Here is a 27,316-nt window from a genome sequence, read left to right as displayed (position 1 = left end):
ATTAATAATTACAAATGAAAAAAAAAAACAAAAATTAAACGCTCGCTTGTTATACTCATAACACACTTGCCCTTAACTATTACGGGCCTATCCGTTGTCTCCGTTTTCGTCATCATCATCTCCATCTCTACGCGTGGCTATTTGCCCTATCGTCATCAACACGTCATACACATATGCGTGTGTATGCGTGCCTGTGTACAGCAAACGGAGTTGTAAACAGCAATAGCGAACTTGATGTTAACAGTGTTAACAACAATGATTCAAATGAACCACAACGTAAGTGTTGAACCCAAGTTTTTCTAGTCGTTTAGTATATTTTCTACACAATTTGTACTACATATTAATTACTTAGAATAATATCAATTTTAAGAAATTAGCATAATAATTAAAAGTATGTTGGGTAATGCTAATTGTAAAAAATATTCACTTACTATACAACATACTTACCACTTTTTACTAATTTGGTTGAAGCGATCTGTAGAAGTTCTAATTTTTTATAATATATTTACTCTAACGTCACCAAGTATCAAACGAAACAACAAATTATAGAAATTAAAAAAGTCTAGGCACCTACCAAAGGATGTAGATATGTATATTATTATTATTACAAATATTGAAAAATCTAACAACGGAAGTTGTGGAATTTTCTTCCGGTACTCTAACATTTTTATTTCATTGTACTTATTAGAGTGGCGCTATAGCGCGACATCTCGGTCAATTGCATTCAGAAGAAAAATATAAGGTTGTCAAAAAAGTCTTGCGGTATTTTTATTGAATTTTCAATTGTTCATAAAATTGGTTATAATAATGCGATTTAAGTCAAATATGCGTCGTTTTGTTCGATGACGAGTTCCCAACGAGATGCCAACTTCATAATGCCCCTCTTATAGAAGCTCGCTTCCCTATTGTCAAAAAACTCGGAGAGCCAATTTTCACAGGACTCTCTTGAGGACAACTTCCGACTACCAAGCTCGTTCGCCATGGACATAAATAGGTGGTAATCACTTGGTGCGAGATCCGGACTATACGGTGGATGCAAAAGAACCTCCCATCCGAGCTCCCGGAGCTTCTGGCGCGTCACCAAAGATGTGTGTGGCCTGGCGTTGTCCTGATGGAAGACAATTCGGCCTCTGTTGATCAAAGATGGCCTCTTCTGCATGAGTGCTGCATTCAAGCGGTCCAGTTGTTGGCAGTACAGGTCCGAATTGAGCGTTTGGCCATAGGGGAGCAGCTCATAGTGGATGATTCCATGCCAATCCCACCAAACACACAGAAGAACCTTCCTGCCCGTCAATCCAGGCTTGGCCGCCGTCTGGGCAGCTTCATCGCTTTTCGACCACGACCGTTTGCGCTTCACGTTGTCGTAAGTGACCCACTTTTCATCGCCAGTCACCATCTGCTTCAAAAACGGGTCGATTTTGTTGCGATTCAGAAGCGATTCGCATGCATCCATACGGGCAAAAATGTTTTTTTGCGTCAAGTCGTGTGGCACCCATACATAGAGCTTCTTTTTGAATCCAAGCTTCTTCAAATGGTTTATAACGGTTTGATGACTCATGCCCAGCTCTTGGCCGATGCTACGGCTGCTACTATGCCGATCTCTTTCGGTCAATTCAGCGATTTTATCGCAATTTTCGACGACAGGCCTTCCGGACCATGGCGCATCTTCGATCACCTCTGCACCAGAACGAAAACGTTGAAACCATCGTTGTGCGGTGGAAATAGAAACTGTATCGGGTCCATAAACTGCACAAATTTTATTGGCAGCATGAGTTGCATTTTTGCCTTTATCGTAGTAGTACTGTAAAATATGCCGTATTTTCTCTTTATTTTGCTCCATGTTTGCGACGCTATAACTCACGAACGACTAAAAGCAAAAAACAATTAATCAAACACGTGTTAGCACGTGAAAAGAGCTTTCCAAAAAGCTCTAGCGTGAACCGATGCGACGAATACAGTTAGAACTACGCGCTTCCAAAGACAAGCTTACGGAAATACAGCAAGACTTTTTGGCCAACCTTATATATATGCTCAGCCCAATCCAGCTCTATCTTAAGTTGAATAAGGGAAGATGGCACAAAAGACCACGAGGTCTTCCGTATGCCGCATGACAGAGGAGTTAATTCCGTTTTCTACATGGAAAATTGATTAGAGGCAGTAATTAGTAATCTTGAATACTTTATCAAAAATATTGCATGCTTACTTCGACTAGTTGTTAGGTCCAACATTGGCATGCCATCATTGTCTGCGACAACTGCCTTTAGTGTTCTGGCAGACGCCGTTTTTGTTTAATACTCACTTCAACTTGTCCAGATTATTGGTTGAGCCATTCGCGTATGAAGTTCCCGCTAAGTTTTGCTTCGGATAGTAAATGACAATTAAAAACAAACAAAAAATAAAACCTTATACTTACTTTTTAAAAGTTACTTTAAATTCAATAAATTTATATGTATGTATATTAATATATATAAAAAAGTTTTGTCATTGATAGCTTGGTGACTTTGTAAATATTAACAAATTAATACTGGAAATAGAATTGGTCCTTTTAAGCACAGCGGCAGGCTTTTAACATAACATATCTTCTGCAATATTACAAATCTAACAATATTTTTCAATCGCTGATACCTTCAGTGCGTCTTTCTACGTACAATCTTTTCCTCGTTTTACATTTTTGGTTTACCCGGTATTTAACAATACTCATATAGTCATAATTTAGAGTGTTTTCTTCTCGGTTTAGGGATCTATTAATATGGTAATTTTTACTGGTACACAAAAATGCAGCAGAAGAGCATACGATGGATACAATCAAATTTAAAACTAAATCACTACTGATTACTTTGTATTTAGTTTTTGGTATCGTCTAAGAGTGCGCACACAGTAACTCTATGTACAGTGAGGTGCAAAAATGGAACATAAATAACATAAGTTACGTTTAGTACCATATCTACGCAAACAAGCTTGTTTATTTGAATCCAATTGTACATGTATTATATAATTAGTGTGTAAGCTTTCAAATGAGCCCATAACGGTTAAAATCTAACAACAACAACTACTCATTGGAAGAGCTGAAAATAAAAACACAAATGTTCCAATTATGCACCGCTTATTTATTTATAAAAAAAGTACAAAAAACAAATTATTTTAATATTTCGTCCAAAGCCCCTTCGATTTTTTTAATGCCTTTATACGGTTTGGCATACTTTCTGTATATTTAGCCACAGTTTGTGGCGAAATGGAGTACCACACATCCTGGACTCGCTCCCAGACCTCATTCATCCCTTTTGGCGGGTTTTTATAGTGTACGAGCTTTGTTTTACGAGAATCCACAAATTCTCAATGGGGTTCATGTGAGGTCTTTGTGCTGGCCACTGCATAACCGAAAATTTTTGGGACTTCAGCCAGCTGGACACCATTTTTGCCGTATGTTTAGGGTCATTGTCTTGTTGAAAAATATCTTTTTCAACAGCAAGACCGGTTTTGTGGATGGCAGCAGTCAAATTTTCTTGCAAGATCGTCAAGTACTGCTCCTTTTTCATTCTTCCTTCGTTTTTGATCAAAGGACCCACACCAGTGCAAGTTATGCACCCCCAAACCATTATGTTGCCACCACCATGCTCCACTGTTTCTTTCACGCTTGATTTTGTTAACTGCTGGGGATCTTTTGACCAAGCCCATGAACAGCCATCCGATTCAAATCGGTTGATTTTTGTTTCATCTGACCATATCACCTGTAAAAAACAAAAATATGCATTAAATTATATTAATTATTGAACCTTTACTGCTTAGTACCTGCTGCCAATCTGCATTAGTCCAATCGGTGTGTACTTCAGCAAACTTTTTTCGGCTCATTATGTTTTTTTTTTTTGAAAGCAGCGGTTTTTTCTTCTTTTCTGCAGCTTTCAATCCTAATTTTTCAAATTTCGTCTCGCTGTCCATTTGCTGATTTTCAAATTCATTGTCTGAATGACTTCTGACGGTGTCTTTACGCTACCGCTTGCAACTAGTTTAGCCAAATGCCGGCTTTCCCTCTCGGTCTTTTTTTGTGGACGCCCAGGATTTTGCTTAACTTGTAATAAATCATGTTTTTTTTTAAGCCTTTGCACTGTGGTGTGACTAACTTTGAATTTTTGGGCACATTCTCGAATTGACAACCCGTCCCGCACAGATTTTACAATATTTTCTTCAACACTTGGTTTCATAGTTTTATTTATTAATGACTTGACACTTTACCACTTTATGACACCAATTCCAGAAAAAGAACAAAAGAAACCATAGCCAAATTTAAAAAGAACCGTTAAAATAAAGCATTGAACAACAATGAAGTAAGCGGTGCATAATTGGAACATTTGTGTTTTTATTTTCAGCTCTTCCAATGAGTAGTTGGTGTTGTTAGATTTTAACCGTTATGGGCTCATTTGAAAGCTTACACACTAATTATATAATACATGTACAATTGGATTCAAATAAACAAGCTTGTTTGCGTAGATATGGTACTAAACGTAACTTATGTTATTTATGTTCCATTTTTGCACCTTACTGTACATCTAAAACGCAAGCAAATGACTTAGCCTACATCTGTGCTACGTACGAGTATATACAAGAACATCTTTGGACCAAAAGCAATAATTTTTAAATTGACTTAATTGCTCTTCAATTAATATTATTTACTTTTTTACCATTTAATTTTCGAATTGAAAACTTTTAATTACAAACATACATCATGTGCAATTCTTTTTCACTTGACTTTATTAAAAAATCACCTTCCCACGTAGTTTTTTTTTTTATTCCAAAAACTCATTGTTCTACTCCAACACCTCGAAAAAAACACAAAGCAAAAAATGTGATGCATTTGAAATTGCTTTTACTCTAACTTCTATATGTAAAATCGCTATTGCTTATGCCAACGAAAAAAATCACAGCAAGTACATATGTATAATGAGAAATATGCAATCTTCAAACATTTAACATTTAACATTTGCTGCTCAAAAAGTATACCAGTTTGATCTCTTTGCCTTTCATCAATTACAAAAACTCCAAGCCATGAGAAATTAAGTTTAGTACTGAATTTCTCTTCAGCCAAACATACATTTCCAGCAGCTTTTTATATGTGCTGGCCAAACAATAAACTCTATACATTATTACATACATAGGTACACCTTTTTCCCATCCGCCTATTTTCCCCCACACCCCGTCCATTTACTCTTTTGTGTTTTTCTACTACTGCTGCTGTTCTGTTTTAACTGAAAGAAATCTCTTCTTAATTCTTTAATTTTCTAGCTTTTATGCTTTGCTACACACAAGACGATGCCAATGCTGAAGGAGGTATGTACCAGTTACTTTACTGTTGTTTAACCGTTTACCACATACTACATGCATATATATGTACATACGTATATATATGTATATATATATATATCTATGATATACTCTGTACAACTCTTATCTCTACAACATACTACTTATTAACGTACTTTTAACTGTAGTTCACATATTTGCTAATTTCTTTCGATTATTCTTGATTATTGTGATTCAGTAATTTTTGATTTTCTTACCTGATCACTTACATTAACATGTAAAAATACTTAAAAATACATAACCATTTGTATTTCTCTTTTGACTATTTGAAACTCACGTAGGCCTTCATTCACCTATGCAGTAGCGCTTTTAATACCCATACATACTTATAAATACTTACAATGTACAGTACAAATGAAACTAACCAACCAAAAATCGCCAAACGACCAAGAGTCTTATACATAAGTAGTTGAAAATATACACACACGTGTACTTGTACGTAATTCATTATTTTCCATATATTTTTTACAAGTTTCTTAATCTATGTAGGTGTATTATTAATACCATTTAAATCAAATAATGTTTACATAAAAATCATATTATTTATACGTACATACATCTCTTGTGCAAGTAAGTGTATTGTTTTATAATTTTTTTTATTGGTTTGCAAAATCATTGATGCCCACAAATAGGGAAATGTTATTGAGGGAGTGTAAAAATTTAAATATTTTGTTTTGTTATTAGATTAGCTTTAGTTCACAATAAAATAGATGTTTACAAATAATTAATTATTCTTTTTTTACCTCAGAATCAGACCGTCCAATCCCTAAGTAAAATCGGACCCTAGGTCTGGAAATTCATATAGTTTTCGAGATATCGCCAAAGATTTTGGATTAAAGAAAAAAGGTTGATCAGAAAACTTTCTAATATCTAGAGTATTGATCGATTTTACAACAAAACAAGTGTTATATAAAAAAATATGGATCTTTTCGATCTATATTTTATACAGGGTGGGCCATATAGCGTTTGCTTTTTGAACCACCTATTTTTTTTCCGAAAAAAAATCTTCTATTCATTTCTGAAATCCCAAATATCTAGAAAAAATTTAGGAAAAAAATTAAATCCAATAGATATAAAGATTACTCGCAGCCGAATAAAAATACTCATTTGTGCATTGTAGTAGTAAAGTTTAAAAATTGGCTAAGCGAGAATCGAATTTTAGGATTACATTAGCTGGTCTTCATAGTAACAAGTATCTCAGGATAATAAATTTGAATTATAAAATGACATATTAATAACATCTTTACAAATTGGTTTCCCTTGAAAACTCCTTGTATGCCAAATATGTACTAAAAACTAATCGGAGTGATATATTTTTCTGCGCGAATTCCAAATTAAAATTTTAATCTGTAGCGTACGTGTACTTACATTGCCATAAAAATGTTTCAATATAGTATTTTTTGAAATATGCTTTGCCGCCCTCTAAAGGTGCGGTCAGACATTTGCTATAAAGCGTGTCTTAAACTTGTTTTGAAGCCAGAAATATTTACTTTCCCTTCTGAACACCTGGAACGTGTATGAAAATTTTGACAAATTCAATTCAAAATTCTCTCATAAGCCGTGCTCCAAGAATTGTTCGCCCAAACTGATCTGTGTATTGTAATCACAATCCATTTCCAATCAAGATCAGTTGATTTTTTAATAAGAAATTATGGTTGCCCATGCGATAAGCGAAATAATAAAAGATCCGATCACACAGAGGCTGCAATAACCAAAAAAGAAGTTTGGAAAATAAGAAATTGGTTTTTCAAAACTATTTTACGTGCATACATATCGTATTTTTCAGTTCGATATACAAATACTTTGAATATTCGAAACCAAACGAGTTTGTCTGATTTTATAAAATTTGTAGTTCTTTTTTTAATTTACTAAATCATAAAAAAAGATAAAATATTTATATATTTTAAATACTTATTTCCTTAATTAAGAATCTTTTTAAACTAAAAAACAAATACTTTAAAATCATTATATAATATTTTAATTTCATGCATATTTGATTAAAAATAACAAATACCTTATTGCAAATTCGTATGCATCTCATAGTTTTCTAGTGAAATACACACATACACATATACACACATATATATGTACATATGTACATACAAGCAGTGAACATTGTATTATGCCCACGTCCACACTCCCGTTTTGTGCTACTTATCATAGCCTTAAGGTTGAACAGAGAAATTCGTCTATCCCCACATGTCAATATAGTATGGATATGAATATACGAGTAGTATGTCAGATGGACAAATGAACACATTCAGAAATTTGTATGCAGATTCTAAGAAACAACCCGATCGTTTGTGGCTTTTTCACTAAACTCAAAAACCTATCCACATGTTAGTTTTTACGACAAAATTCACTACATATTCTTATATTCCTATATATGTATGTACATCTTTTTACTATAAAATTGGCGATATTGTGTCATATCCAGCATACGCCAAATCCTGCTTAGCTTCTTGTCCCGCTGCATTTGTGTGAAGCCACATTCATTATTGCTTTGGCTTGGCAGATTTCAGATTCCAAACGTTTGGTTGTATATTTTTCTTAGTTATGATCGTTTATTTTTCTTTTAATTTTTCAAAATTTTATATTCTTTGTAGAATGTGCATTTATTTTATGTTTCTATTTGCCTTTGTGTTGTGCGAATGGGGATTCCCATATGGTATTGATTCGTGAACGCCGTATATGAGACAGTATGGCGTAAATGCATGAAATAATTTAAATAAGAGTAAGTTCATATGTATTAGGATTGTCCTTATTTTTAACGTTTACATTTATTATTTGAAACTATAATAATAAATCTCCTCACTTATTTCTTTAAGGCAACAAAAAATGCTAAATATTCCAGTTTCTTCGAAATAAGTGGGCGAAGTTAAGGCAATTGCTGGATTTCCTTACTTCATCTTCTATAAAAAAAACGAAGAAAATAATTTACTGTTATCTCTCCAAAATCATGTATCCCGTCAAGCAGTGATATTTTTTAACCAGTAAATTTAACGAAAATGTAAATTAAACACACACACACACACAGTTTCCCTCGGGGTATATGCCAGTTGATAACGGCTAAACTTTCACTTGCATTCACCTTTATCCGATCGCCCTAATTATGTGCAAAAGAAAATAAGTTTCTTACAAAAAAGGACAATACTATTTATTTTGTATGCTTTGTATATTTTCAAAGAGTTGTTTCATAAAAAATAGTTCAGTAATTTCATAATCGTTTGCGGGATGAAAAGTCGATTCCAATAACATATGCACGACGAATACGAAGTAAACAGCTCAAATCCAAAAACTTTCCCTGTATTATGAAACGAAATAGATTTGTTTTAGTAATGGTGATAAAAGTCAAAACATAAACATAAGCAGAAAGAAATCTGCGTAGAAGAGTTTTAATTAACGATTTCTGCAAAAAGTTAAGTTTACTTGGTTTTAATGAGTAGTAACGCTACTTTGTGTCTAAATCGCAGTAAAAATAAAAAATCTCACAACTCACGCTTTCCTTTATATCCAACTGCAGTACATCTCTTACGGATTTGTATCGCGAGATTGCTTAATAGTTTTATGTGGTGGGGTGCCATAATACTACATTCCGTAGGTTCGTACCCATGGATCTTTTTACAAAGAATATCTAACAAAAGAGCTCCTCTTAAATTAAACTTAGTAAAAGGTGTTATATACACAATCATACTCTCTGAACATCTTCTGAAGCCGAATCCATTACCACTCATTCCCATGGCAGCCGGGTCTACGTTACCGGAATGACTCGGGGCGGTTTTCCCCACTAGCCCTGTCTAGTGAGCAGTGTATCACCCCAACCTGCGTCCTGATGTCCCCCCTTTCAATACCTTCACAATGAGGCACAGATGCTCCCTGTAATGGAGCACAACAAACTGCTTAGCAAGCAGTTCCTATTAGGGTGCTACTGTAGGTTTCATCCTTGCAGACACCTGCTTGAGCCAGAGCCGCCTCCTAGGCACGTTAGGATACATCTTTTGAACTACGCCGACGAGATCCAGGACAAAACAGGACAGAAATCTACTCGACCAGACAGTATTTAGACAGTCATTGAACGACATTCACCGGGAGACCGTCACCACTTTCTTAAGCTCCCGTCCACTGAATGCCGTTATCGGAGTCCAACCACCACCCATCGCAGATTAAGAGCTCCAGCTTCCCCGAGAGTCCCGCGTAATCTTGGCACAATTACGTTCTGGATACTGTAGCAGGTTAAACTCCTACTTATCCAGAATTGACCCCGATATACCTAACTTATGTCCGGCAAGTGAAGGCACCCCGCACGACACTAACCACCTTTTCACATGTCCTCTAAAACCTACTCATCGAACACCCCTCCCCTCTTCCTCTGGACCCAACCTGTCGAAACAGCAAGTTTCCTGGGCCTACCTTTAGATGAGCCAGACGAAGGCGACCGGTGATACACCCTTCACTGACGGGATGTATCACTGGTCTATTACTGTTAAAACAACAACAAGAACCAAATTCCACTTGCTTGAGATGCTGTGAGGCTTGAGAGTTGATGTTATTGTTTATTTTTGCAAATGAAGGCTCCTGCACGTGCATTACTGATCTTGATTATGTTCGCCAGCCAGCGGACTATCAAAACCTAAAACAAACCGTTGCTGATTCCGAAATGCCGCCGTATCTTCACGAGCTCATAAGAAAATGTAGTAGTACATTTTCTAGGTTTAAGGCCATTGCGTCTCAGAGGTTCATCTTGACACCGAAACTCGGTACATCGTACTCTTAGAAATGCTCAGACTTTTAATAGATATACTTATATTTCTACGCATATGTGAACTAACTATCGAAAAGTTTTCTTATTACTTTCTAAAACTCAATATATACTCCGCGATTTTGTTTTCTTTGCTTATCAGCCTGATAAATATAGCTTTGCCCATAAATATTTTTTGAAAAATTCCTGTAACTTTACCATCGGCTATCTGTGTTTTGGATTTGTGTTCTTTGGTGATCCAGTTAGTTTATCGAACAATATATTGTGAATTTGCTAAGGCATTGCTCCATTGGGCTTTCATTTTATTACACCGGTTACTTTCTTTTTATTTCTTAATTTTTTTTTATCTGTTTGTAGGCTGAACCACCTGTATTTAAGCTACAACGTCTATTATTCCAGGAAGAGTAATGGCTTTACATACCTCCAACATATCCTCAGACAAACCATATTTGAACCCGAAATAAATTGTCTTAAAAATATTTATCACCCACACAAGAAAATTACTAGGCTGACAATGACATTCTAATATTTGCTTTGTTGAATTTTGCAATACAAATTTGTCGTAAGCAATTAGTGTGCCTGAGAATATGCAACACCTGCGGCATGTATTGCTACACGTGGTTGACACATAAAACGCGCCCTGGTTTTATGTACTATTCATTACATTATCGATTTTTGAGTTGTTTTAACGAAGTGAATTTCTGAAAAAGATTTTTTATTTAGCAAATATCATATTGACTCCGCATAGAACCCTCAGCTCTATATGGCTTTACACACTATTCATCACCACCATTACTCGGTTAGCAACAAAGCATACTCGGCATAAATCACTTAATTTTTTTTTGTGTTTTTTTTTTATTGCCTTTAATTGCTTTGATTCGGTTTTTGCGTTCTCATCGTAGGTTTTTCGTTTTGCGTCTTCTCTCATTGCGATCCTACCTTTTGTTCGTTTCCTTCCTGCCTTTGTTGGAACCCGTAGATAAGTTCGTACCATTTCGTTGCAAATTCATCAATTGGTTGCAATTTATGTAGTATTAAAATTCGAACGTAAAGTTTCAAACATGTATACTTATTTACGTCAACATCAATTATATTTGGTTTCAAGATTCATAGACACACTGAAAATTGAATTGAAATAATATACACCGTCAATGTACAAAAATAATAGATTTTCTTTTTCTTTTGAATTTTGTCGTATTTTCTGCTCCTACTACTCTACCACCTCTACTTTTACTACCTACTCCACTACCAACTACCTACTACTACTACTCTGCTACTATTTCAACTGCTCTTCTAAATCGATATCGATTAATTGACTGATTGATTGATTGTAATGTTTTAATTCGAAAAAATCTCGTTATTGACAAATGGCCAAACCAAACCACAAATCAATTTGGTACAATAAATCAAATCGAATGCGAAATTGAAATCGAAATCACATTGAAAACATCCGATATGGAATGCATATATATCTGCGTCCAACAAATATAACTTCTACTACTACTATTTTGTGTCACTACTACCAACCATCAAAAATACGATTCTGCCATCATAACAACAACAACAACTACTACTACTATTTAACTACTACCAATCAAACAACTGTTCAAACAACCAATGAATCAACATCACATCCTCTGCACTAAAAGCCGAAATTATCTACCGTGTGGAGTTGCCAGATATGGAGCAGATAACACTAATCTATTTGGAGAATAGTGATGCTGACTATCGTAAGTTCAGCGGCTGAAGTAATACGTAAATGAATAAATTCAGAAATAAAAAAAATAAAGTATTAAAAAGTGTTAACATTAAAAATGTTTTAAATAACAAAAAAAAAAAAAAATATTAATGTTAAAGCAAATTTTAAGTAACAAGTGAAACATTTGAATTAATTACCGTTAAAAGTTAGTTTGTTTAAGTAACCAACAAAAAACAAGCTTAGAAGTTTACAAGTAAAAAAACAAAAGTATTCTATGTTAGTGTTTCTGATGAGCGAAACAAAAATATTAAAAGCCAAAGCAATTTAAATGAAATCGTAGTATCAAAGTTAAGCATACATTAAAGAAAGAAAGTATTAAAATGACAGTATTATGTTCTCTTAATTTCAATATTAATTTTTCTTAAAGCGTCTTCTTTCTGGTATATTTTGTTCGTGCGTTCGTTCGATTGTGCATTTTTTATATTTCGTTTTCTTTCTCTAACTCCTTCACTACACAATTGTTTTGCTGGTCCATGTTTCGTTTCAGCGCAACGTCTTAATAATAGTCACAAATTGTTTCATTCCTACATTGTTATTCTCAATCTTATACTAATTACGTTACGTTTTGACACAAGAGTTATGTTACGTTACGGTTACGTTGGCTTGTTTTACGTTTGAAACCCGACGTGCTGCAGTTGCTTGATTGATATCCTTGATTGTTAATAATTATAATTTGTAAAGCTACTTTAATTTGTAGTAAAATTTTCCAAACATACCTTCACATATCAATTATTTTTGTGTTAATGAAGTTATTTTAGTTTTCTCCCCTTTTGTGCCTTTCTGCTCGTTTTGGGCTGACGTATAGAACTTAGACCACTGAATTTTTAAGTATGTCAACAAAGAAATTGATTTGGTAAAACTATCTTTAATTTTCCGTTTTTTCTTTGGCTGTTGACTTTGCATTTGACTTGAGTTCTTCAGTTTGACTTTTGTTCTGGGTTTGGCTGTTATTTGATATATTTGTTTGTATTTTTTGGTTTGCTCTTCAGTTTCACTTTACTCGTTTTATTCTCAACTAGCTTTTACGTTAGTTCGTTTGTATGATCCTCATATATTCTCTTGTTCCTTGCTCGTCTTCACACAACCTGCCCATCACCATCACCCATTCAACCACTATCACAGTTATCGACCCATTATCGAACATTCTGTTTCGTATACACCCTACCCGTAAAAACATACACTCACACTGTTTAAATACGTAGTTGGAATTCGATTGATTTTTTACTTTGAATTTTGTATGAAAAAGCAATCTGTAGCGAGAAAACAATGGATTTTTGCCTCCTTCTAGTCTTTATCACATACTTATGACTTGTCCTTTTTTGTGCTTCCTACCCTTCGTCGCATTCGCTCGTTAATTCGTATACTGTAGTTCTAGCAAACCTTTTTGCCCCTTTTAGGTTCTCAACGCATCCACCTACCAAACCACCTAACGAAACCGGAAAATAGTCGCATTTTCGACATTTGACACTTGATTTCTTTTATTTTGGTTCGTTTTTGGTTTTGTTATGGTTTCGGTTTGGTTTGTAAGTGCTAATTGCATATAAAGTTAAGAATTGTTTTATTGTTGTTGTAATGTAATTAACTTGTTTGTGTATGTAGAATATAATTTACCATATTTCTAATAGTATCTTATAATTAGCGCTCCGATTTTCCCCCTCTTCGGCAAGTAAGAGTCCTTTAAAAACATATTCTATGTTTTATAGATTAGAGAAAATTTAAAACTCCAAGACACCAAGGAACGACATGCATTTAAGTTAAACTATTAAACGACCCATTCGCGCGACATCCTAAAACCAAGCTTGTTTCGAGGCGATGGCTAAATTTTTGCACTTTGTTCTAGCAGTCAAAGGACGTTTATTATTATTTGTTTTGTAGTTTTTACGTTTACCAGAAATATGCAGAATAGTCTATAAAAATTCGAATTTCGAAAATGATTTAGATGCTTTCCATTTCAATTCAACCGGGCTATTCGGGTCATGTTCTTCGATTTCGATGTAACTCAAATATGTTGCTCTCTGGTCAAAATAATGAGACACGTATTTTTTTGTTCGCCCGAAAAAAATTTTTTTCAAGAGTTATCGGCAATTTTGTTTTTCAGCTCAAACTCGATTTTTTTTAATTATATAAGAAACAAATTTTTTTAAATGCCCATAACTTAGTCAAAAATGAACCGATTTTAATAATTCTGGGTTCAAAATGATCGTAATTACTTACACGAGCGACTTCGAGCGACTTCATGTAGAAACAATTGCAAAAAAGTAGTTGAAAATTTTTTATTTAGCAAAAAAGAAAAAAAATTGAAATTTTTTCGAAATTCAATATTTCAAAAAGTGTATTTTTTTTTTTTTATAACTTTTTCCAAATCAAAAGGACATCTCAAACTTTAATTGAGCTGAATGCCTAGTAGCTAAAATGAGTTGTTTTTGAGTAATGAATTTTTGAGTAAAAAACCTGTTTCGCACTTTTTGTTTTTTGCAAAATAAAACATTTTCAACTTCTTTTTTGCAATTGTTTCTGCATGAAGTCGCTCGTGTAAGTAATTACGATTATTTTGAACCCAGAATCATTCAAATTGGCATATTTTTGACTAAGTTATGAGTAATTAAAAAAATGTTCTTATATAGATTCTTTCCATTTCAATTCAAAAGGACATGTTCTTTGATTTCGATGTAACTCAAATATGTTGCTCTCTGGTCAAAATAATGAGACACGTATTTTTTTGTTCGCCCGAAAAAATTTTTTTTCAAGCTTTATCGGCAGTTTTGTTTTTCGGCTTAAAATCGATTTTTTTTTAATAATATAAGAAAATTTCTTTTTTAAATGCTCATAACTTAGTCAAAAATGAACCGATTTTAATAACTTTGGATTCAAAATAATCGTTTTTACTTACACAAGCGATTTAATGTAGAAACAGTTGCAAAAAAGTAGTTGAAAATTTTTTATTTTGGAAAAAACAAAAAGTGCGAAACGGGTTTTTTACTCAAAAATTCATTACTCAAAAATAACTCATTTTAGCTACTAGGCATTCAACTCAATTAAAGTTTGAGATGTCCTTTTGATTTGGAAAAAGTTATAAAAAAAAAAAAATACACTTTTTGAAATATTGAATTTCGAAAAAATTTCAATTTTTTTTCTTTTTTGCTAAATAAAAAATTTTCAACTACTTTTTTGCAATTGTTTCTACATGAAGTCGCTCGTGTAAGTAATTACGATCATTTTGAACCCAGAATTATTAAAATCGGTTCATTTTTAGCTAAGTTATGGGCATTTAAAAAATTTTTTTTCTTATATAATTAAAAAAAATCGAGTTTGAGCTGAAAAACAAAATTGCCGATAACTCTTGAAAAAAATTTTTTTCGGGCGAACAAAAAAATACGTGTCTCATTATTTTGACCAGAGAGCAACATATTTGAGTTACATCGAAATCGAAGAACATGACTCGAATAGCCCGGTTGAATTGAAATGGAAAGCATCTTTAAGTAGCAGATTAAGAAATACCTGTTTTTATATAGATTGAAATGAAAAGCATTGATAGTTGACAGCATAGAGTTAACAGTGTCAAAACATAATCTTCATTTATGAATTGTGAAGGATTTTTAAGATATTCTGGGGGATTTCGTCTTCAATGAAGTCAATACGATTAATGCTTCACCGAAATTTTTATCAGGTCATTACTGCATTACGATTTGGTTTGAAAAGCCATTCTGGGTAAAAGTGATCATTGCATCGGAGCAGACTTAAAAACAAGATCAGTGACTTGCCGTACGAAAACATATGAAAACGTAGTCGAAAGGAGTAAAATTAAATTAGCTATGCTGCCAATTTCTTGAGATTTTATGATTATGACATGCAACACGGGTGAGATGGAAAACCAAGTACGAAAACCCCATCATACAGTTACTTTTTCGAAAGTTTCATGAGGACTGTTTTCACATCAAAGTGTTTATTTTATATATTCACATACCTTATAAACAAGCAATGAACCTCATTGCCAGAGATGATTTTATGGCGGAAGTTACATTCAGCTTCCAGTTAATTTTCCAGTTTACTGATAAATTATAGTTCATAGTGCCACGTCTTCAATTTTTAAATTAATACAAAAAATCAACTATAATTTCGCATAATAGATGGTTCATACAGTTGTAGAAAAGTAGTGTTATAGAATAGCTTTGAGTTGCCCTTGTTTATTTTCCTTAGTGAGGGTCCTGCATTTGTGGAAAAAATCAAGACGCAAACCACAAATGGGAGAAGAAGCTTGGTCAAACTCTTAATAAAGTGTGTAACCACCATTACATATATATTACGCTGCTGGAAAAAACTGTTTCTTCATTTTGGTGTTTCACCGAGATTCGAACCTACGATTTCTCTGAATGGTAGTCACGCACCAGCCCATTCGACTACGGCTGCTGTCGTAAGAAATATGCCATTGTTTATTATTGAAGGCGAGATCTTTCGAAACCACGGCTCTTAGAAACAAATTCGAACTTTTGCAATATTATAAGTAGGTGTACATAGATGTTTTTGTTGTTATTAGAAAATCGGTCGATACCGTTTAACAATACCTAACTCATAAAAATAATTTCAAATTTTCCTATATTTAATATCAGTTAGCGACCCTAATTATGAGATTGAGTAGCAGTAATTAAATATAAGCCAAGATTATCTTTGTTTTTTAAGGCATGCCATCATGCGAGTTTGTTTGTTTGTTAAATTATTTTTGGTAGAGAAGTTAAGACTTTTAGTAATTGAATTGAAACTTTAATTGTCTTAGCCATCAAAGTGTACATTGTGAATGTTTATGTGATGCTATGCCAATTCTGATTAGCTTTATAGTATATTTTGTTTTATATTTTTCTCAGCATGTTGAATGTAGAATGAAAATATATTTTTGTTAATTTTTAGTGTTTAATAATATTATTGTCTTTTAAAAAAAATTATTATGCCCTTTGAATTGTTAGACTTAGAACATTCTGTCTTTAATAGCGTTGAGGAGCAAGGGCTTTCATAGCTGGAAACCGTTTTGTGTGAAGTCTGATAAGAAATTTTTTTATCAATACCAGTTATTAATTTATGTTAAGGGTGGTCCAAATACGAGGTGGCGCAAAATTAAACATCCAATTTTGTTTTTGAATAATCTTTTACTTCTGTGCTACGATTTCATTCATTTAACTGCCTCGCACTGAATCTTTGTTAAATTAGACACATACTAATTTTGATATTCTAGGATACCCCACATTTTTTAAACAAAAAACGGCAACCAATTGTGCGTTTTCCGATCACAATATGGGGTAATTCAGTAGCAGCCAGGGAAAAAACGTATCTGTAAAGATTATTTTTCGATGCCCAACTAAAGAAGCAACAATGGAATGGTGGGTAAGGTCGTTTCTACGATAGTCGCGCTTATGCTCCACTCCAGCAGCATATCGCACAATTTACTATATTTTTATGATTTTACAACATCAGGAATATGTTCGTTCGTTTGCGTCCAGTTTGGCAGACGATTGGGTTTTGATGTGCTTAATCCGTGATCTTGTGTAAAATATTGTTATTGGGCTCGTCAAGTACCAGTGTATATTTTAAATTAAATGGTAGTTCGTTATTCCGCATAGAGTTGTCCCTTAAAGTCTTGTAATTGGACCATCCTGCCTTAAATAGTGCATTATTTAATACTGAATTTTATTTGGTAAAGATTTGTATATACTCCTTTAAAATCAGTATAACTATATAAGGCAGAGAAATGTTCAGATCATCTCCTTAGGCTCAGTATTAATTTTATTTGAATTTTCCTTTTTACTTGTGTTTTCTGGATTAAAGTAATGGTCTAGTGCATATACTTAGTCTAATATAATCGTATAATAATGTCCTGTGTTTATAAAAATCTGTGGTGTCTCAGTATCATTTGCATAAGCTCAGTTCCTGTATACTCGTTTTTTTTTTTTTTAATTTGTTCAGATGAACCGTTTTATTTGTGTATCTTAAACTGTCCCTCGTTTGCGCTTTGTTGTGTCTGTTGCCTTTTTTGTTCAGCCGCTTACAAATACTTAGTATAAATAAATTAGGATTTACTCTTTTTATAGAAAATAGCTAATTATTTGTTTAAATTGTAAAAAATGTTTGAAAAATAAAAATAAACCATGATTAATTAAAAATTAATATTTTTTAGCAAAACAGTGAATGCAAGCAAAAAAGTAACCGTTTTAAAATAAAAGACTGCGTGATGCAGTCATTGCATTCCACATAGCGTTTGTAGGGATCCGCAAATACTTTAGTAACGTTTTTCCAATAAATATTTATGAAATTAACTTATTTACAATATATAATTTTAATCTTATAATGCCAATGAGATATCAATTGCATATTTTGCATTGAATACATCTATTTCGTTCATTCGTCCATTTCTTCATTGCCGCCATGACATCCCGTTTTATATGTATTTTACAGCATCCGAAGAGAATGTCCTATCGTATGAGGCCGTACAGCGGCTATCCATTAACTATACGCGGCCGGTTATCGTGCTCGGCCCATTAAAAGATCGCATCAATGACGACTTGATATCGGAATATCCAGAGAAATTTGGTTCCTGTGTACCACGTGAGTAGAGCGGCAATATATGTATTTATGTATACTCGTATTATGTAATAAATTTTTATAAATTTTATTTTTGCGTTCGTCTGTTTTTTAGATACGACTCGGCCGAAACGTGATTACGAAGTAGATGGTCGTGATTATCACTTTGTATCGTCACGTGAGCAAATGGAACGCGATATACAAAACCATCTATTCATCGAAGCGGGACAGTACAATGACAACCTTTATGGCACATCGGTGGCGAGTGTGCGTGAAGTAGCGGAGAAGGGTAAACATTGCATTTTGGATGTGTCGGGCAATGCCATTAAGCGGCTACAAGTCGCTCAACTCTATCCAATTGCAATATTTATCAAACCGAAATCTGTGGATTCGATAATGTAAGTGATCAAGATTTAAGTAATTCATTTTGTGACTATTTTTAAAGTTGATTATAACAAGTAAAAAAGTGTTTAAGTTCCAATGAAACTAACTTTATCACCTACTAAAAGATTCTTAACTCGCTAATCCTCTAGCGATGAGTGGCAATCAATTAGACGTGGTTTGGAAAAACTGGTTGGTCCATCCATGCATAGCGTAATTCCTTATTTCTATCGACATATTTCTGCTTCTATATATAGGGCGGGCCATGTAAAATTTGCTTTTTGAATCGGCTATAAAAAAAAAAAAAACTAATCAATATTTTTTAAAACTTTTTTTTTTATTTTGAAGATTTAACATTGTCATTTATGAATAAAAAATAATATCGTTCAAATGACTGCCATGTCTGGGTTTACAGTAGGCCTTCGATCAACTCAATTTTTAAGCACATTTTCGATTGTTTGGGCTCCAATTTCATGAATGGCAACTTCGATTTCGTGTTTTAAAGCATCAATCGTCTCTGGATGGTTCGCATAGCATTTGTCCTTAACGGCTCCCCACAAAAAATAGTCCAACGGGTTTAAATCACAGCTCCGAGGCGCCCAATTGATATCGGAATTCAAAAACGGTAGCCAAAAGTTGGAGTGTAACTTTGGCAGTGTGACAAGTTGCGCCGTCCTATTGAAACCAAATGTCGTCCATTTCAATCCTCTTCAATTTTTGGAAACAAAAACTCGTTGAGCATGTCACGGTAACGCTCGCCATTTACTGTAACCGCGGAAAAAGAAGAAGACTCACCACTTTGGAAATAGGTTTTCAATATTTTCCAATTTTGTTCAAGCGTATAGCGTCCCATTTCGTAAATGTCAAATCTTTAAGTAAATTATGAACACATTTGACATGTCATTTGTGTTACCATTCTCAAAAAAATAGGTGGTTCAAAAAGCAAACGCTATATGGCCCACCCTGTACATGTCTGAGGGCTGCAGTGACTTTTAAATATCGAAAATATCTATGTTTTGACTGACAGTCAGGTGACTGCCAAACCTTAACCAAATATTCTCTGACATCAAACGTAATGGCGCCAGCATCTTTAACGAACGGCTGATAGATTTCGTACATAAATTATCTGATTTATTTGCCACTTAGACAAAGACTAGTTGGTCTCTATAGCTGGCTTTGAAATAGAAAACATAAATAGATACCAACGGATATCTTTACGAACTTATCAGTTTCTATTAAACGAAAAATTTCATTCAATTGAGGGTCGTGGAATTTGTATGGAATCTGTTGACGATTGAAGACACCAATTCTTTTCTGTCTTTAATCTCAGTAGACTACATTTTCGTCCACCAACATCCGTCCCTATTAGGCATTGCGTGATAGGGATACACTCAAGCAGATAGAGTGGACGGAAGCTGTCGAGAAGACAATACAGCAACATCTTATTTGCAATTGCCCGATTTTAACTAACACGGATGTCCTAGAGGGTTTTGGGAGGAGCTTGGTAAGCATTTTAGTTTTTGCGGCTGCTTAGCCTAATATAGCTGGAAGATCAATGTACAGGGTGGTCTATATAGTATTTTTTTAATCATATGTTATTTTGACAGTAACAGCTCTTCCGCGGTGTTAATTTTGAGATAAAATCAGTATCGTGCAGTCCGCTTCACTTGATTAGAGGCAATAATTTTTATGGGAGAAAATGGCTATTAAAACAACTGTGTTTGGTCTAGTAATCCAAGGGTTTCAGATAATTCCAGTGAAGACTGTACTTCGCTCGAAAATAAACATGCATCAAAATATTATTCCATCTAACGGTATTTGGCAACAGTAAAACTTCAGCAACTGTAATACTGTGCTTGATTTATTGGTTCATTTGAATAAAGGCACTCAGTTTGCCTACATTATTTGCGATTACTCTTTCATTCGGAACATTTTCGTAGATATGATTTAAGGGGGGAGCCTGGTTTATGAAGTCTAAAAATTGCATCTCTTTGCGATTTTTTTTTAAGGAAAAAATTTATTTAGCACTGCAAAGTTTTTTCTATCTTTTGATGAACATTTAAAAAGTATAAAAAAATGTTGTACAGGTTATAATAAGTTGAAAAAATTTTTAACATAGAAATTAGTAGGGCGCTGCAACGCTGGAGTTTCCAACTGGCGTACAAGATAAGGCTCGTAATTATTATCTAAAGCAAAAAATTTAAATGGATTTCTAATTATCATAATTTTTTATTCTAGTTGAACTAAGAAAACTGAGAGGAATTCCAAAATTTCAACTTTTTGGAGGTTTTAAAGAAAAAAATGCCTTTCTATAAAAAAAAATTCACTTCAACTTGGTATAAAAATCTTGAAAATTTTTTTTAATCTATTTTGTTAGTTCAAATAGAAGAGAATTTAATACTGAAGGGAACAAGCTATGATTCATTTCAAAAGGTTCATTAGTTTTTTTTCATTCATGTACGCCAATTCAAAAAAATCATAAAAATGAAAAGTCGAGAAAAGAAGATAAAGTTTATACTATAGCTGTCCGGTCACAGCGTAACTACCTAACGCTCGCCTACCTTTGGCTTTGTATCTACGGAAATATTGAGAATTAGGCTCTGTGACTTTGTGTGAATATTCTGAAATATATTAGGAATCGCTTAAAACGAAAAAAAAAAATTGATTTTTTTGACCTTATAAACCAGGCTCCCCCCTTAATGTAGTTTATGATCTGTTAAAGTGAAAACGTCGGGAAAAGTTAGGGACGGCCATCCTTACTCGTTCGAATTGCTTCAAAAAGTGAACTCGCTTAATTACTTGAGGCGCCGAAACTTCGTTAGGGGTCATTAGTTTTGGTCGAGAGGTGTTTGTATATGCTATAAAAATATATATAATAGTGTAATTGTCGCGTACGCCTTTTGCTGGGTGTTTGGCCGCGCTCCTTCTCCAATTTGTGGTGGTCGTATTGATGTTGTCCTACAAATGGAGAGTTTTTTCATGGCAGATATGTACTCGGGCATTTGTCATTGTGTACTGAGGGGCACCCGCTATTATAAAATCTTTTCTGTATCATTTGATGTTTCATGCCTACTGTGGTATTGTTATATGAATGAAGTTGTAACACCTTAGTGCAAACAATAACAAAATTATAAATATATGTATATATGTATTTTATTTTTACAGGGAAATGAATCGACGTATGACAGAAGAGCAAGCGAAGAAAACATACGAAAGAGCAATTAAAATGGAGCAAGAATTCGGGGAATACTTTACAGGTTACCATTAACTTTAATGAACTTTTTGCGAATAATTATATAAATTTTTTATTTATTCATTATTTCGCATATTTGATTAGGAGTTGTCCAAGGAGACACCATCGAAGAGATCTACAGTAAAGTCAAAGCGATGATCTGGTCACAATCGGGACCAATCATTTGGGTACCATCCAAAGAATCTCTATGACCTACAGCCACTACGACATGGACACTGCCGCCTCGAGTACGCTGTCGACCAGTCTCGAGATCTACAACAAATCAACATCAACAGCAAACGCACTGATTTTGAACGATATGGACGATATAACTACTACAAACGTAGCTGACAATTCAGTATGCAATTGAAAATCGCAGTCTACGCAGTCTACAACGGCAATAAAAACTATACATACTATGCAACGACAGCAACTTCGTTGATGCCGTCAAACGAGTATAAAACTAAATCACACACTAAATCCCAGCCCCAAGCAAACACATACAAGCAAATCCAGCCGTTTGACTGGCTGGTGGCAGTATGCGTGTGTGCGCGCGCCTAAGTGTAGCTGGGTGTTTACGTCGTTGGTGTAACAGTGTGTTACAAAGAACAAAAAAATAAAAAAAAAAAATAAAAAAAAAGATATAAGACAATGTTGTAGCTATTGGAAATAATAATTATAATAAGAATAAGGCAGGCTGCGACTACTATATACTGATGATGGTGCATTTGTTGTTTGTTTGTTACCGCTAGCAATTAAAATTTCGATAATCCATGATTATACATATATACTACATACATATATATATACATAAATATATATAATTATATATAAAACTAATTAGAAACGAAAAATTGTAATGAACTGTGGGTATGGCCACACTCCATATGAATTGCAAATATTACATACTGACGTACGTACATACATACATACCTGCTTACATATACCATGAAATTGCAAAAGAAAAGCACATAAAACTACACAAACTGCGATTAAGATTTAAAATAAGATTTATAAAAATCGTTAAAAACAAAGTGTTGAAGCAAATTTGCTACGAATTTTGAGTAACTGAAAGTTTAAAAAAATTAAATTAAATTTAAATTAAATGAGTATGAATATAAAAATTATTTCCAGTGTCGAGGAAGAAACTCGTTTAAAACACGTAATGACTTTGAATCCGAATTAAAGTACCGTTGAGTACCTACAAGAGTACAGTAAACGTTGAAGTAGAATAAATCGCAACGTAATTAAAAAATAAGAAAAGTTTGCGATTTAAATATGAAATATGCGTAGCTAATGAGAATAAAATTAAAATTGTTTTATTAACGTTATAACGTACAATAATTTATTTATATATATAGAAAAGTAAAAAAGTATGAAAACATCGGGTAGAGTAAGAAGTGGATGTTAAAAATGTATTTGTCATTAATGGAACACAAAAAATTCGAAACAAAACTACAACACATTATTATAATTATAAATGTTTTTAAATTCTATTAAATCACAATTTTATGATTATTATTATTTTAATGCTTCTTTCCAAACTGTCACAATTTGAATTGATGTAATCGTGTAACAGAGCAGTGAAGGGATACAAATGAAATCAGTTCAAACAAATATGTGCTTGTATGTTTTGTTTCAATACTTTCCAAGTGCGTCACGTATGCAGCAATAACAATCTATTTCACACCCACACACGAGCAAGAAATAACACACTGTGCTGTACGAGTATTCTTTTCGTTTTTAATTTATACATCTTTTGTCTAATATCCAGTTGGTTGTGTGTTGCATACAACAGCAACTTACCTTACGCTTCTGAAACGCTTCTGAGTCTTGTGAATGTGCACGTACACGTACGCGTTTTTATAGTCATCAGAGCGCAGTTAAATTCGAATATGCTATAAATATAAGTTTGACAATCCTCCTAGTTTGCTTTCCGAGTTTAAGTTATATTTTCACACTATGACAACTCTGTTTCTGTTACAATTCCATTTTTTAATTATAAGTTATTTTACAATTTTATATAATTTTATTTCATATTTAAATGTAGTACATTCTCTTCCAACTGGATATCTTTGTATTTAATTGTTAGCCGTATTCGTCTGATTGGTTTTGTCTTCTAGCGGCAATCAAGAGACATTTGGTCCCGCTCATGTAGGCGCTGCTGTGTGAATTTCAGAAGCTTACCGCAGGAGAAAACATAAATAGATTTAGTTTAATGCGTTGCCTCAGCCGCAGCAGCAGCAGTCACATTTATATGTAAAGTAAATGAACTTCATTAGTCCATTCGTACTACAATATGTATGTACACTACTACTATTACTATTTCTAACGCTACTTCAACTCCACTTAATGTGTCGAAGTGCATATGTATGTAATGTTTTTTTTAGAACAATATTTTCTTTGTCTTATTTTTAAATTATTATTTAATATTGTACAAGTTATTACAACAATCGTAGTACATACCACATACACAATAACGCAACAAACAAACAAAAACAAATATGCAGAAAAACATGCAAACTTAACAACAAAAATACTTTTTTCAACGAATATCTACAATGCGTTAAGTGCAAGAACAAGAAGTATACAATAATACAGAATTTAAGTAAACAATTTAACTTAATTAAATCGTTTCATTTTTATTCAAAAATAACCAATTGTTTTATTTTCATTCAGTTTTAGTTTATTACACCAGCTGCATCGGGGATATTCTCATCCTAACAGCTATGCCGAGAACATATCTGAGGAGAAGACAATTTTAAATAATTTAAAATAATTAAAACACAAACTCATGTATTTGTAAAGATATTTTTTGTTCATAATATCTATTGCATAATATCAAATGTGTTCAAGATAATTAGAGCACAACGAACTACCAGGTTTTAACTAGTTTTTATGTTCCTATAAAGGTATAGTGCATTCTACAACAAAAACCATATAACTCAAAGCTCCAAACATAGTGCGAGACGCACAAAAACTTAACAAATTAAAAAAAAATCAATTACATCAAAATTTCCGACTTTTTATTCAGAAACTAAAAAAATAGTCCAATTATTATTGGTAACGCAAAGTGGAAGCTTCAAATGGCTCAAAAGTGTTATTGGTTTTTGCTAATTTTTTTCGCTGAGGTGTTGCGCATTTTCTTTCATATAAAATACTGCCGAATATGCGTTTTACATGTAAGAAAATTGATCACATCGTATGCGAAAAAAATCCCAAAAATTAAGGCGTACTTCGTGCGGCTTCAAATTTACATTCATACCTTGAAGTTTCAAAATTTGAGCTTTGCGTTATATGGGTTTTGTTGTAGAATGCACTATACTTATATAAAGCATAAAAACAAAAAAAAAAAAATTAATTTCATAATTCCTCACGCTCCCTATTAATTTGAACCAAACATGTTAAATTCCAATTAGAATTAGCAATTGATGCAATTGGTTTATATTCTCTAATTCATCAAACAATTAGAATGAGTTCAACTAATTCCCATTAGATAATTGAAATTTTTATTCCAATGGTAAAACTAATTGCAATTAGTTGCCATTAGCAAAAAAAATTGGTTTACCTTTACAATTAGAAATCTAATTGACTTCTGCTAATGCAATTAGATATTTAATTAGCTCGAATTAGAATTAACTAATTGAATATCTAATTGCATTAGCAGAAGTCAATTAGATTTCTAATTGTAAAGGTCAACCAATTTTTTTTGCCAATGGCAACCAATTGCAATTAGTTTTACCATTGGAATAAAAATTTCAATTATCTAATGGGAATTAGTTGAACTAATTCTAATTGTTTAATGAATTAGAGAATTTCACAAAAGAAAGCTAATTAGCAATCATTAGCATTATCTAATCATTATTTAACATCTATGATTTGAACACATTTGAGCATATTATGTGAAATATTGGCCCCTATTATGAGCAACATTCGATCTTCGACTGTAGTCGAAAGTGCTGATCGAACGAATTTTCATTTGGTATTATGGTGCTCATTCGTTGAAGAATAGGACTATTGTGAATTTCGATCGCTCGACGCATTTACAATAGATAATTTTTTCTCAGCTGATACAGCAAATCAAAATAAAAGAAAAACCGATTGTGTTGAAATTCTTTGCTAACATTATTTTTAAAAGTTAAAATAAGTATTTTTTGTGAAAATGAGTGCAACGGAGTTGTGGTTTGACGATTCATCGGACGATGAAAGATTAGTGGAACTAGTTAGAAGTAGAAAACAGTTGAGGGACGCATCCAACCCCCTAGAAATGGCTTTCACTGAGTAAATTTAGAATTTTCAAAATGTGTTGACGTACTTAATATTACATAAATTTCCTTACAGATTTTTAAAGAACTTTAGATTATCTAAAGAGGTGTTTGTGAACCTACTGTCCAGTACAGAAAACCAGTTGCAGCAGTACACCCGAGCCAAATTGATTCCAAGTATGTTAAAGCTAGACACAGTTCTGCGATTTTGTGCTCAGGGATCGTACCAATTGAGTATTGGTAATGAAGGTATGCTAGGACTTGCTCACCCCACTGTGTACGATGATGCTGAAGATATTGAAGTGGAGTCAAATAACGGAGAAGTAGAAAACATAAGAAATGAAATTTTGAGAATATTATAGAAAAATCTAAAAAGTATTAAATAGAAACCTTTACGCCACAGTTTCTGTTTTATTTTTGTTATAAATTTTCTTTATTCAATTATTCGCCATTCGAAAAAAATATGTATTTCAGTTCCTCTACGTATTTCAGCCCATACCTGCCAAGGGAAAATAAAAATGTATTTCTATAAACATCACAAAAAAAAACATTATTAAGCTTAATCCATTTTGCTGCCGTTCTCACTGGTGGTCCCAAGCAATTCAGCTCCGTCGTAAATTCCTCCCATTTTTTTGCTGCTCGAACTTTGGTGCAAATCCCTTTTGCGAATTGTGGATTCGCCTTTCTAATTGTTGTTTGGTACTCACGACTTTCGACCTGCATAAAATTAACAAAATTAGTATATATTTATTATTTGGTTACTATAAAACCATAAATAATCGCAAACAACTTACACTTTAACAAGTTTTCCCTCAATACGCTACACAATCGAAAGCAAAATTGCATTCGACTCTAAATTCGGTAAGCAACGAAAATTTGGATAGGGTTGCACCGCTCATAATACCAAATTGACATTCGATTTTCGATCTTCGACAACCAACGAATATCGAAGATCGAATGTAACTCATAATAGGGGCCATTATGTTTGTTAGCAAAAA

General features: G+C 33.4%; 1 protein-coding gene across 18 annotated transcripts in view; it reads left to right on the top strand.

Moving 5' to 3' along the window:
* LOC129237256 (disks large 1 tumor suppressor protein) overlaps positions 1–24,709 on the top strand; it is a 182,237-nt gene extending 157,528 nt beyond the window's left edge. For 8 of the 18 annotated variants that reach the window (XM_054871871.1, XM_054871869.1, XM_054871872.1 and 5 more), the window contains 7 exons: positions 202–276; positions 5,278–5,322; positions 11,764–11,844; positions 18,315–18,464; positions 18,556–18,838; positions 21,987–22,078; positions 22,159–24,709. In XM_054871871.1, the coding sequence (XP_054727846.1) occupies positions 202–276; positions 5,278–5,322; positions 11,764–11,844; positions 18,315–18,464; positions 18,556–18,838; positions 21,987–22,078; positions 22,159–22,265 (833 nt within the window). In that variant the 3' untranslated portion in view covers positions 22,266–24,709. The remainder of the gene's footprint in view (positions 1–201; positions 277–5,277; positions 5,323–11,763; positions 11,845–18,314; positions 18,465–18,555; positions 18,839–21,986; positions 22,079–22,158) is intronic. The other 10 variants (XM_054871858.1, XM_054871856.1, XM_054871860.1 and 7 more) reach the window with 5 other exon arrangements.
* The last annotated feature ends 2,607 nt before the right edge of the window (positions 24,710–27,316 follow it).

The sequence above is a fragment of the Anastrepha obliqua genome, chromosome 2, assembly GCF_027943255.1.
Source record: "Anastrepha obliqua isolate idAnaObli1 chromosome 2, idAnaObli1_1.0, whole genome shotgun sequence".
In the NCBI taxonomy this organism is placed as follows: domain Eukaryota; kingdom Metazoa; phylum Arthropoda; class Insecta; order Diptera; family Tephritidae; genus Anastrepha; species Anastrepha obliqua.
The sequence above is the reverse complement of the archived record's forward strand: the minus strand, read 5'-3'. Positions and strand labels throughout refer to the sequence as shown.